The 13,766-nt window shown below is 38.3% G+C and overlaps 1 protein-coding gene across 4 annotated transcripts; it reads right to left on the bottom strand.

Annotated features, from left to right (window-relative positions):
• On the bottom strand, positions 1 to 13,146 carry crlf1a (cytokine receptor-like factor 1a). Of its 4 annotated transcripts, XR_006247815.1 has the most exons (9): positions 12,754 to 13,146; positions 9,570 to 9,848; positions 8,073 to 8,202; positions 7,382 to 7,551; positions 5,163 to 5,320; positions 3,714 to 3,882; positions 2,148 to 2,333; positions 1,871 to 2,064; positions 4 to 1,087 (listed from the first exon to the last, which is right to left on the bottom strand). XR_006247815.1 is itself a non-coding variant. In XM_043224406.1 (8 exons), exons 1-8 carry the CDS (start codon positions 12,809 to 12,811, stop codon positions 1,949 to 1,951), a joined length of 1,266 nt encoding a protein of 421 aa, XP_043080341.1. In that variant the 5' UTR covers positions 12,812 to 13,146; the 3' UTR covers positions 1 to 1,948. The 4 variants fall into 4 exon arrangements, 3 of the variants coding, with proteins under 3 accessions (XP_043080341.1, XP_043080364.1, XP_043080355.1); XM_043224406.1 differs by having other exon boundaries at positions 1 to 2,064; XM_043224429.1 differs by lacking the exon at positions 1,871 to 2,064 and having other exon boundaries at positions 6 to 1,087; positions 12,754 to 13,144.
• Between the last annotated feature and the right edge of the window lie 620 nt (positions 13,147 to 13,766).

Genomic DNA, 13,766 nt, shown 5'->3' with positions numbered 1-13,766 from the left:
TCATGTTTTTTCTTAAAGAAGTATTTTATGAACATATTAGGGTTTAACAATTCAGTCAAAAATAATATAATCTACCTACACATAACTTAAGAGTCAAAACATAACTTTAAATTTAAATATGCGGATACAATTCAGTACAAAAATAAAAGCAGTAAAATGTCTCAATACATAAAATTATTTTCAAACAGTTCAATGCTACAAACACAGTTACAGTTTTGTAACTGCACCACATATATAAACATGAGAAACAACATTAGTTGGCCAAATCTTCCTCTCCGTACTTTAAAAGGCCATTTTTCTGAGTCCACTCTGGGGTTCCAACATGTTAACTTTGTCGTAGTGTTGATCCGGAATATAGCGTACATCTGTAGGTCCTCCTTTACGACTGCAGTGGGACTTTTTTCTATGTATTGATATGTTCAGCATTATTACTTACATAAACAGGAGACTAAAAAGAGGCAAGATGTTCTGTGAGGTATGCCAGTCAGGTTTTTAGGTAAACTGCTGAAGTCACTCAAACATTCATGAAAGGTACCTTTGGTAGAACTGGATGGTCTTAATATTATTCCAGTTGTTCTTGAAGTTACACAAAACGCTGGCTGAAAAAACGTTCAGACGTTTTCCATTTGTCCACGAGGAACCTCTTTAACATACAGGTCAGCTAAAGTTAGCGATATAGACCATGTCCACATACAGACCATGTGTCACGTCGGCTAAGCATGGCTCGGGCATAGTCATCAGTAAATGTGCAAATTATGACCTTTAATTAAATGCTCCCCGACACGATCAAGAACTCTCCGCAGACAGCGAGTTGCGAGGATATAGTCCACGTGATCTCGGTGGCTATTATCAAAGACAGTTTGTTTTCCTGTATAATAAGGCATTTTAACTGCACAATCGAATCTGTGTCCCAGGGACCAAATGCCCGTCACCTTTTGTTGTTTGAACATCCTGTTTTGAGTCCAGCTGTACTTTGCACTGAGCCAAGCAGCAGTCTGGAAAATGTGAATTCTTCCACAGTGTGCTGTTGTTGTTAAATGTTCTGCCTGCCAGGAGCGACGTGCTATGATTTATCTCCTTGAAGAACCTGAAAGCAGACAATATTACAGTAATCAGATAAACGCCCAAAGAACATGAAAGGCTTCAAATAGCCATTCAAAAACAACCCGAGATCACGAGTTCGACACGGAGAGCGATGGCAAAAAATTAGAGTTAAAAAGCATATTTGTGACTTCGGTCGTGAGTAGCTTGGGTGTATTTGTAGCAATAGTCAAAAATACATTGTATGGGTCAAACTGATTGATTTTATGCCAAAAAATCATTAGGAAATTAAGTAGAGATCATGTCCCATTTGTACATTTCCTACCGTACATGTATCAAAACCGCATTTTTGATTAGTAAAATGCATTGCTAAAAATTTATTTTTTGCAACTTTAAATGCGATTTTCTCAATATTTAGATTTTTTTGCACCCTCATTGCACCCATCATTTAAAACTGATTTTGTGTTCCTGAGTGACATTTGCGGTTCAGAGATTTGGAACATCTTCTTAGTGTAATTGCTACGGGTTTATCTCATGTTGGTCTTGTCATGACGTACCGGCGGATCATCTAATACGAAGACAGTACTTTCCAGATGCATTTGAGTCATGTTTTTTTTTTTTTCATATAAAACACAGACCGCAACACACCAGGGACACATGAAAGAAGCTGAGAATATTCTCTGGAGTGAAGGACAATCCCTGTCATTTCCCCAACAAAATTACTGTGGAATCTGACAGAACCGAACACATATGTTGAATGATATTCGGCGTGCAGAACTTCATTCTTCAAGTTTATTTAAATTTACTACGACGGTTTATGAAAAGTTACCTGAAATCATATGAGTCGCCTCATGTTATTTACTTCTGTGGTTACCGAGCAAAACACAGGAAACTCAGTACAATAACATCAGAAGCGCTTTAATTCAATTAACCCGGGCAACTCCAATAACTCAAGGGCTTGGATCCAGCCTCGCGGTGTTATGAGAGCAAATATTCCTGGCATAACAGTTGAAGAAACCGAAGCTGAAGAAAGCCAGACACCTAAATGGTGATTAATGGGGTTTGGGTTCGAAAACAAGCATAATGCGAATAAAAAAGCTCCTTACCTACCTGGTTGCGGGTTTTGTGAGATTTCTGCAGCCAGACCCGCCACTGATCGTAAAGTTTGATACTCATACCGCTGCAACCGTAGGCGTGCTTGCGCACCCAGCCAAAGAACTGCTTCAAATCCCGCCGCAACGTGGAGTTCTGCTGCCCCACCTTCGAGTCACACGACCCTGTCAGCAGCCGCTCTGAGGGGGGAAAGACACAAATCAACACGTGTCCATCCAGGGGAGACAAGCGGCCTATCCTACACGCACCGAGCTTATCACAGATACGTGCCGCAGTTTACACAGCCAACCAAACACAAGTTGGGGTAAAAATAAATCCTTTTCCATTTTAAATAAACAGCAGGTTTCTGAGCTCCAGATGTGGGCCGCTCCAGAAGAGTTAATGTGCAGAGGAGTTAATCTGTTAATCTTCAGAAACAATCCTCTGAAAAAAAAAATAAAATCTCCAACACTCCCCCGTGGCTCTCTGGCAAGCCACAAAATAGGAGATGTATGACTAAAGTAATGCTTTGCATCTGCTAGTTGGTGTCTGCTGGACTGAGCATCGTCTTGAAAATATGTATCTGATTATAGGATGGACTGCACGACACGTTCAAAATGTGAAAATATGATGAAGGACAGCGAAGACAACAGCTCAATCCGAGTATCGCTGCTACCACTTAACTAGTGTCGCCGGTTATATTTATTTATTTTCTATGTTGCTTTTGGCCTTTCTGCCATATTTAATCATACCGACATTAAAAAAGGCCGGAAATAATATGGGGAGGGATTTGTGTATAATGCAAGCTGGAATCAAACTCATGTTTCCCACATGAAGCCCATTACGCTACAAGACTGCTAGGCTGTGATTTCGATCAGTCCAAGTTTTGAATAATTATACTTTCATAATCTGCACGAATAAATCTACTAAATGAATAAATCTTTCACAAAGATAAAACGTCTAATCAACTTAGCCATGTTAAAAATGTTGGATAACGCTTTTATACAATTAACTAGTAACACTTTATCTCATTAGTTAAATTTAGTTAATTCATTAAAAAACGTCTAACTAACAATAAGCAATCCTTAAACTTTACTTCTTAGCAAATATAACTGTTCATTGTTATTTCACGTTAAAATATATTATAAAATATGTTATTTTGACTGTAATAATGATATAATTAAATGTTTAAAATAACAATAAGATTTAAAATGTTTAAGAAGTATTTTTCTTTGTTCACTAACGCAGTTAACTAAGATTTTAATAATAATCATCAAAATAACCATTACTTTCACCATGTAATATAGTTCATATATATATATATATATATATATATATATATATATATATATATATATATATACATGCATGCATTTTAAAATGCCTTTGAACATCATTCTGGCTTTATACCAATCATTGAAAATGTAAACTGAAGTTATGAAACCTTACTAAAAAAAAAAAAACTAAAGCAAAAAAAACCCATATCATTGTACTTACAAGGTACTTAAAAAGCTTCCAAAAAACAGTTATCGGCTAAGTACCTTCTTTTGCAAAGATCTGTTTAATGCTATTTCTCTTACCACTGTGTGGTGTCGAGGCTGCAGTTGGGTGACTCCAGTCACTCCAAATGCCTGCTTTCCTCGATCCCAGAATCCCAACCGGATTACAGCGCACCTGCACGAAATACACCGTGCCTGGCCGCAACCCTGCGAGCCTGCAGGAAGTCTGGTTCCCAACATCATCCACCACCTGCAGAGAAAGACACCCAAAACAGTCTGTTACATCAAACACCTACATACCACACACACACCGTTACCCTACCGGGCATATTTAATGTTCTCTATAAGAAGAAAAAAAAAGCCATTCACTTTCAAAATCCTTAAGCAAGTTCCCACAAGCTCATCTACAAAGAAGTAGAACAAAGAAATTTCCCCCTTTTGTGCTCCTAGGGGATATACAACATATATCAGAGACAAAGACAGGAGGTAAATAACAGGGACACACACACATAAATAATTGTCCTGCCTTCTGGCTCTACATATACACAACGAGCACCAACACTACCCTGAGAGAAAATCTGTTATCTATTGCTTATTGCAGATTGAGTAATTGCACGGGGGCAGACAGCATCAACGACATGCAGACAGGGCCATGCCAGCCTCAGTGCTTCCTGTGCATTAAAGCAAAGGTATATAGGATTCGAATGCAGGAATGTTGAAACGGCCTGGGCCCCCTGTAATTATTTACAATCCCGGGACCCCCGAATCAGTCCCTTTCCAGTCCATTTCCAGACTCACATTTCAAAAACTACAAACACGGTTAATATGCACAGCTCCGTAATCCGAGGACCATCATTACTATTGGAACGTGATGAGTGGCAGAATGTTAACATCATCAGGTCGCCGTGTAACAGGCACGCTGGGTAATTATTTCTTTTCGCACAGGCTGTGTAAGCAATCTGCGGGGATGAGAACGGCCCGGGTGATAATACAGCTCTCTAAACGCTTTTTAAAAGCAATAGATCGTCTTCTGTGATGTGCTTTTGATGGTCACTGTCATATTTTGACTTTGTTAACTATGTAGGACTGCGCTTCTGACAGCGCAGTGATGGGTTAGGGGGGAAAAAATTATGTAACCCAACTCTGCCCAGCTTCAGAAGGAAACCTGCCAACTGATTGGATCCATATGAGCGAAATTGGGACAGCGAAAGCTTACGTTTATTTGAAGCCCTAAAGTTTAGCCGGACTCTTCCGTGGCCAGAGGACTGGAAACCATGTGCTGTTCTGCTGCAGCTGGAAATGACGTTTCGGACAAGTAATACAAACACACAAATTCTACTGAAACATGGCTGTTATCTTTCGAACCGCTCTAATTAATCATCGCGCCACTCTGCAGATGCTTTAAAACGGGAAACGGACACTAACTCGCATGAGTACATAGTTCGCATTACAAAAACAAGAGGGAGTGGGAAGATGGTGATGGTAATCAGGATAATGGGCAGAGAGCCGATGATGTGAGCGCTACCGTACCTTCCAGTCGCTGCTTTCCTCCAGTCTGTATCTGATCTGGTATTTGGCCTGGAAGAGGAAGTCTTTTAGTGCAGGCGGTGTCCCCCAGCGCACAGTCAGCTGGTCCTCCAGGTCGCCCACTCGGCTCACGGTCACATCAGTCGGAGGGTCTGTCGTCACTGAGAGGAAACGACACAAACAACATGTGACAAGGTTGGAGAAGCTGCAACAAAAGACCTCATTGTAGCCGATTCTTGAAATCTCCAACTGGAATTTGAATCGGAATGACACGGAAAAGGAGTTTACTGAACGGAAATACATCCATTACTGAAAATTCAGTTTCATTATATTCAAATTACAAATTCTGCATCTTACTATTTGAACAACTTTTCGTACAGATCTAAAATTCACATCAAGGTCTGATTGGTCAACTGGAGTTTGAATTGTTAACTTATTAATTATGAAATATTATGACATTAATATTTAGAAAAATTGTATAATGTATTAACTGTGGTTACAGTTATTCATGAGCTTGTACAATGCATTACAAGGTGCACATCAAGAAATTAAGATTTTACACCCACAAATGTTAATTTATTAAATATGAAATATTATGACATATTTTGGTAAAACTTTACTTTAAACCTTCACGTATAATACAGTATTAATGCATTAACTAGATTATATAAGTATTTCATGATTATACATGAAGGTAGTATATATATGTAAGTATATATATATAAGTATATATATGAAAATTTGTGGGTGGAAAGATGTTATTTCTTCATGCTCCTTATAATGCATTGTACATGTATCTCATTAATAACTGTAACCACCGATAATACATGATAACATTTTTCAATTCATTATTACACTACAACTTTTAAAATAGATTATGTTACAATGTACTGTACTTTACAAATAATTGCAATGCATTAAAACTTTTAATAACCTTTTATAATGCATTATACATAAAGGCTTCAAGTAAAGTGTTAACCATATTTCTTAAGGAGGCATTTCATCTATCTATCTACAGAATACACAGAATAAAATTACTGATTATTTTAAAATATGTTTCTGGTCTTATGGTTGCTACACCAGCTACAAATCTGCGATGCCATAAACCTTGTGATTTTGTCTAGTGATTACAAAAAACTGTTTATTGCCTCAAGTTTGTTATTACGGAAAAAACTGTGTGGCTTACTTACTCCGGTCATTTTTATAAAACTAGCCAATCAAACGCTTTTGCCATTTTTTTTTTGCACCAACTGATCAGTGCAAGCCGAGACCAGAGACTTTTGATCTTGCGATTCAACTGAGATAAAAATATATGCTGCTTCCCGATATTATAGCTGAGTAACTGCTCTGTATTTTTCCGCTTTGCCCATTTTGCTCAAGCTGCTATGAAATGATACAGCGCTGATAGTGCTTCACATCCCAACTAATTGTAGTCTGCTTGGATCTCAGAGCTGTTGTTTAATTAACTGGCAACATAGATGAGCATTGTCTCTGTTGCTAAGGAGGCGGAGGCACTAGGTGTGGCGTCTGTGTCATAACTATGGCATGTTTCGAGAAGCACCCACCTTCTTCGTATGCTTTTTCCATTCAGAATCACCCTGCCTCCCCCTTCAGGTGCAGTTACACTGATTTACACTGGCAGGATGTAAAAGTTTATAACCTTTCTCGTCTCCTTTTTGAGGATGGGGGCTTCGGTTTGTGTTCAGGCTATTTTAATTTCATTTCAAATATTTTCTAAAGTCTTGCCAAGACCAAATGCCCCCCGATTTAAGTCCTAACAATGCTAATTCCATTTTTATGAAGATGTTTGTTGTTTAAAATGTCTGTTTGAAGAGATTACGGGCAAGCTTGGCCTGCACTCAAAGCACATAAGATCTTAAGGATTCAACAAAACAGACTTCACCCTATTCCAGGCACATTGCTAAACAGTAGCCCCAGGCAGGTCACGGTACTGGGATTAGCGGAAAACTTCGTAAAAATTCCACTCGTCTGTAAAGGAGGGGGCTGTAAGGCTTTGCAGGTATGCGTGAGTAGGTGGGTAGATACTGTATGAGGCAAAGGGATACTGATGACGCTGCAATGGACCGCTTGCAATTCGTCACGCCTCCACCCAGTTTTTACAAGGAGTGGCGCTCTCACGTTGCACATGGTCCTCCATGAGGAGAACACCTGGGGCTGGTCCCTAAAACTAAAAAAAAGGGTCAAAGGTCAAGCACACTCACCCACGTCTAAGATATCCAAGTAGATGACGTCAGATGTTGCGGTTCCGAGTTGGTTGGAGGCCTCCACCCAAATCTCGTAGGGCGTGAAGAGGGCGAGGTCGCGGGGGATGTAGCATGTATATGGATCTCCCGTGCTATAGTCCTCACACTCCTTTTCTCGTCCGTACCACCTACAGGTGCGCAAACAAGGTTTATTTTTTGATGCCTAATGATAACGTTTGTAGCGATACGCCTGCAGGTTCCCTATATGGAGGCTTTTAAATTATAGAGGCAATGAATAAGCTGTAGAGTCTCAAATGTGGCAATGGTTCCTTAATTAAAATGCTTTTGGTTTGGGAATGGGGATATGAAAATTTCAGTGTGGGTTTGAATTCCATCTGCTCACTGGGCATTAAATCCAATTATTTATAAAAATTCTATAAATACATGTAAAAATAATAAATAAAATGTCAAAGATGATACTGAAATATGGAAGTAAATGGTTTTATAGGATTTCCCCTATGGAAAAAAAGTGCATGGCATCTGCCCATCAGGAGGGATTAGCACAGATGGCTGGTTTGAGACATCCTTAAACATCCTTCTACTGTCCTCCAGTGAATTGGGCATGTAAGAACATGACATATACAAACAAGATAAGGCGTGAATTTGGGAAGAGGCATTAACATGAGTGTGAATGACCTGTGGCACTGACCTGAGCTTATATTTAAGTGTGTATTTTGTCTTGATGAAGGTTTCCCCCTGGCCCCCAGGGGCCCATCTACAGGTGAGGTCTTTAGTGTTCCTGGACCAGCAGGTAAGATTCACAGGTTTCTCAGGAGGCACTAAAAAATCAGACAAGGACAATGAGTTTTCACTTAGCTGTCAATATGAGTTAGTACAAAGTGACTCATGCCTCTTATAACACATCACATTAAAGGCACATGCTTTAAATGCTGAGTTAGTACAGAAAACCTGTCAAAAATAGCTGCTTGGTTTGAAATCAACACAAAACAGTGTATGAATTACAAAAATAAAAGAAGTGACTTAAATCGATTAAACTATGATAATATATTTGAATTTTAGTTAAACAGTTGTTATTATATATTATATAGTATAATTACTCAAAATAATAATAATGAATACTACAAACAAGAATACATTAAACTGATTCAAAATGACAGAAACGCTTTCACCACTATTTTTTACATTCAAGTTAATGAAAAAAATAATTGCAATATAAAATGTCTCTAAAGAATCGAACCAGTAATATAAGTGCAAGTTTTTTTTATTGTATAAATATTTTACAATATATTGTGTATTTCCGAGAACAAAAATAAGTAGTTACTTTAAAACAAAAGAAACATTTATAAAAGATTATGAATACTACCATTTTTACAATAATGTGTGCAGTTGAATCATTCACAATAAGACGAGGAACGTGCATTAAGAAAGTAAATAGGGTCAATTCTGACTTTGTGTTGACTTTAAATATTTTCAATAATGGATGAGTGTCTTCAGCTGTCATCCTCATTTAAGTTCAGGAATGGGGCCAAGATTCCATTCAGCTGAGAACAAAAGACACTGCGTCTAAGTGTAAGACTGTGATTATATGAACCAAACCTTACAGAGGAGACCTCAGAGACATAGAGAGCTTGAGTCAACACAGCACTTCACACACACACACACACACACTTATCATAACCACATCTCTCCATTTCTGGCTTTCAATCTTTTTTCCAAATGACCAGACAGACACTCGCTTCCTTGACTTTGTCTCGCTCTTGTGTGTGGGTCTGCGTTTGTAATTTTCCATACTGCCACCATTCCATGTAACTTGACAAATGCGGTACATTTGTTCTGTCATACGCGTCAGTTGAGGAAAGCGCCTATAATGGACCACACAGGTGCTAAAAGCATAACAGTGGAACAGATAGTTATCTTAAGGGGCTTAAACAACTCTCGAGTTCATTGGCCGATGGGCAGAAAACATTAAATACTGCAACAACTGCAGCTCAGTGGCAGGGGGTCAAATCATAAAGGCTGTCTAATACTTCCACGTCTGACCCATATTCCCCAAGGCTCCAGGCTTGCCCACAAAATCCACTGAATTGTATTTAAGTTGGACTGCGATCACATTCGTCAATTAAACACACTCTTTAGTTGTACAGGAGCCTAGAGTAAATACGAACAATATGGTAGACGGACTCACTGCCAACATAGATGCAGGAGCCGGCCAGCACATGACCCCCGCTGTTATGGCACACAAGGTTGTCTCCGGAGCGCTGGCGGGACCCAGAGAGCCGCGGGAGGGTGACGCTGAGCACGGTGGGGCTCAGAATGCTGTAGGTGCTGCTGGGAAGACGTTTTCCGTTCAGCGTCCAGTAGAGAGAGCCTGCGTGAACGCCGTGGTCTGGATTCACTGAGCATGTGGCTGTCAGGCTGGAGCCGATTGGAAGGGCCGGGTCTTGAGGGTAGATTGTAGCCACCTCTGAGGGAGGGCGAGATATAGCAGGTTAGAGCTGGAAAGAGGCAGCACGGTTATTAAGGGCTGTCTGGATACGGGTGAGATCACGTTATGTGACGTTAAAGGAGGAGACAGACCGACCTCATGACTAACACATCAAAAAAGTCGATAGTGACAGCCTAAATCAGAGCAATGTGGGATACGCAAGATGATCACAAAAGGAGATAATATCTATTTACTATGAAAGGGAACATGTAAAGTCAGATGGTCCGTCCGACTGTACATTATCCCCCTTATTAGACAGCTACACTAAATTACTAAATAAATTCACATACAATAAATAAAATGCATAATAGATAAATACATGCACAAGAAATAATTGTTTATTTGGTGAGAAAATGTGTGGAAAAATAATTCTCGCAAAGGTCAGCACTTAAATAGACCTGTTGTTAAGTGTATATTAAAAGAAAATGATTTGCCCCAACAGAATGCACACATTTAACATTTAATACATGCAAATTAAACACTGGTTTGACATGATTTCGTTATGTGAGTGAAAGATACAAACAATATCGTTTTTTTTTTTGTTTTTTTTACCAGGGTCAGTGTATAAATACACGTGTTCATTAAAAAATTATTTGGCCACAGATTGAAAATAAAATATACTGTTTTTAGTTTGTTGTATTACGTTTTATTACTATAAAAGTGTAAACAATATTGTTCGTCATGGTTTAAACTTTAAATATAATTTTCATATGATTTAGTGTTCCAGATAGCCGCCTGAATTTTGTTACATTTAAAACTATCCCTGCACTGAACAATCCCAGATAATTAATATAACAGGTACTCACATTATAATTCAGTAAAAACCCTTTTGGAGTTCATTATTCCTCTTGTAATGTGACAATGTGGAATTCCTCAAAAAATGTGTCAGTGCAGCACAATTGAGTAATAGAGGCGATGATGGAACTGCCGTGTGATTACATGTAATTACATCAAGATGGATAGATAGACTAACCTTAAAAGAGAGATTACATATTCAACACGCACTCAGATCGAGCAGAAAGGGTGACAATTCTTTCCACGACAAAAGGGAATGATACAAATCAGTCATTTTATCTTACAGCATGAATGAAACAGACTCGTATTACTTATCAACACACTGTCTTGATAAAAAAAAATCTGATTTGAAAACATTTAACTTCAAACCATTTAATGACAAGAGCGATTACAAGTATTTACCGCAGGTGTCTGAATAGGAAATGAGCAGTAAGATATTTGGTTTCAGATCAGAAGGTCTCATGAGGTAAGCCTGTAGTCCTGTCATCACTAATGCAACGCCGAGAGAAAGCCTTTAAAGCCTGGTTGCACATCTTACCGCTGAGACGCTGAACAGTGGGACCGCGCTTCGGACATTCCTGGCCCGTGTTGTTAAACCGCAATGATCTTTTAAAGGGTTACTTCTGTCTACACATTTTTTTCCTTTTAACTCTGTTTATATTTCACTGAGGCCCAGAAAAAGCCAGTCTGACGCTTTGCGTTTAATGTTAACTAGAGGAAAGGGAAGTGTAGTCTGTCAGCGACTGTATTGCACTTCACTTTCTTAATCCCCTGCCTGGCACCGAGGGTGTGAATGAGGCAATACTTAATTAGATGTAATTAGTCTCAATCTTCCCCTCCACCAACACCTGCGAATGTCACGTAAGGGGAATGTGCTAAACGCCTGCATTGTAAATGTATTTCACAATAGCTATTAATAATTTAGCTCTTTGTTATTTACGGCGCAATTATGCCCTTTGATCCAGTTACATTGTTCTCTGCTATTCATTAAAAGTAAATTAAACTTTCACAAACACGTATATTTCACCAACACTACGAACAGCTAAGAACAGAATCCATCGTCTCCGTGATAAGCGTTGATTTGAGGTGAACTTTTTCATTCAGTCTCATACGCATTACAAAAATAAGCATAAGAAGCGTGATGTCAGGGTTTTGTTGTGGTTCATAAGGCTGAACCCTCCACGTGTTAAATGAATTATGCTGTGACCTTTTGAAATTGAGCCTGTAGCAGACTTTTTCAATACAGTGCAATACGTTGCGCCGATACATAGCATCAGTCGTTTCATTTGTTAAACCAGGCAATTTACAACAATAGCACTGCTATGTAAATAAAACAACGATTGCTGTGTTCTTAAGACTTTGCATACAGGTCAGCGGCATTCGGATTAAATGTGTTAAAAATACACGTAAAAAAATACCTTCTGTGATGAGCATGTTTCAAATTTTTGAGCTAAAAATGAACTAGATCATTTTGACATTTTGGGGGCTTAATGCGGTGTAATTTTCAAGAGACTGCAAAAAAAAAAAAGAAAAGTGATCTTAAAATGTTGGGATATCAAGGGCAACCAACATGTAATTAGCCAAATTTGTTTTAATGTGACATGAAAACTATAAAATAGTAAATTATATCAAAGAGACAGTCTATCTAATCCATCATGCCTGTGTCAGGACTATTAAGTTTTATTATATTTTTAAAAATGTATTATATTTGTTTATAAAAAAAATGTTTCGTTTAGATAAAAAGGAAAATCATTGTTTAGGTAAAAAAAAAAACATCAAAAAAACAACAACATTACATTACAAGAACCCTGGCACGTTTTTGACCTATACATAAATGTATTGCGTTTTGCAGATGCAGGATATTAAAAACCCTTAGGAGGATTTTGTTTCATTATCGCTTTAAATAACTTAATTAGCGCTGCGTTAGAGTTTTAACTTTCTTTCTATTCTGTTGACTAATTTTAATTAAATACTCAACGCGTCAAGTTCCGAAACAAACCCCATTCGATGAAGAAGGTACGTAAGAACACATGTAACACACACAGACAGAGAGAGAGAGAGAGACAGAGAGAGCTATAAATGTACTCACGGGTTGAAGACGACAACACGCCGGCAGCACAGTGGAACAAAAACAATAAGCAGATCATCTTACGATATAAGTTCGCTTTCTTTCTTTTAGTTCAAGAGAGTGTATTTGGACTATGCAGGAATATTTGATCCACGCATGCCACACCGAGTCCAGCTCCAGTGCACCCGAACAGTTGATCCCAGCGTCAGTTCCTGGGCTGCTGGCGTCTCGCAGATGTTCCAGAAGACTGAACTTTAAAAAATATCCGCCAAATGTTCTGTTAATGCGACGGTGCATTCATCCTCTTCATTTACTTTTGGCATCGTTTACCGTGCTGAGGCTCTCCACTGCTTGGAAACGTCCAAGTTTATACTTTGCAAGCTCCTCCCATGTCTTCTTCCCACACAGTTCCAAGTCATTTTTGCCTCTTTCGTTTTATTCCTCCCTTCCTTCTGTCTGTGCCCTCCTCTTGTCTAAAGTATCTCTTTCCTTGTGGGCCAGAAGGATCTCTTAATGAGAAATATTACCCTATTATGGATAATCATTTAAAGTTAAGCAATTACATTTTCTTATAGTTGAATGGAAGAAGTAACAATTTAAGTCACCTTTTCACCCATTGTCTCTGGCACGCTGTTTGTTTTATGTTGAATTGGGATATTCAGATTTTTTTTTTTTTTTTTCAAGAGAACTGAATAAAGGCAGATAATATGGTCTTAAATAATATTCTTTTCTACATTACAAATGTTCCACAGAATATAAAAAGAATACGTTTGAATACGTTTTAAACAGTTTCGCAAAGTGGTTTCTTGATAAAAGTGCGATACGATTTTGTAAACGATATAGAATGTAATTAGAATAGAATTATATATAAAACGTGAAGTGAAAAAAAAGCAATAAGTGAAATAATTATTCAAAATAAAAGACAATAAGTTTTGAAAAACTTTATTAAACTTTTTTTGTTGGCTGTACAAAGTTTAAATCGAAGGAAAATGATCAATTCAATACCAACGCCTCGAAGTTGTCATGACTAATGT

This window comes from Puntigrus tetrazona, chromosome 2 (genome assembly GCF_018831695.1).
Source record: "Puntigrus tetrazona isolate hp1 chromosome 2, ASM1883169v1, whole genome shotgun sequence".
NCBI classification, from domain to species: Eukaryota; Metazoa; Chordata; class Actinopteri; order Cypriniformes; family Cyprinidae; genus Puntigrus; species Puntigrus tetrazona.
The sequence above is the reverse complement of the archived record's forward strand: the minus strand, read 5'-3'. Positions and strand labels throughout refer to the sequence as shown.

Coding starts and splice junctions, on each gene's coding strand:
- crlf1a (XM_043224406.1), bottom strand. CDS start 12,811: ATGATCTGCTTATTGTTTTTGTTCCACTGTGCTGCCGGCGTGTTGTCG. Junction 8,203..9,569: donor CTCCTGCATCTATGTTGGCA/GTGAGTCCGTCT, acceptor CTGATTTTTTAG/TGCCTCCTGAGAAACCTGTG. Junction 2,334..3,713: donor AGCCTCGACACCACACAGTG/GTAAGAGAAATA, acceptor TTCCCCCCTCAG/AGCGGCTGCTGACAGGGTCG.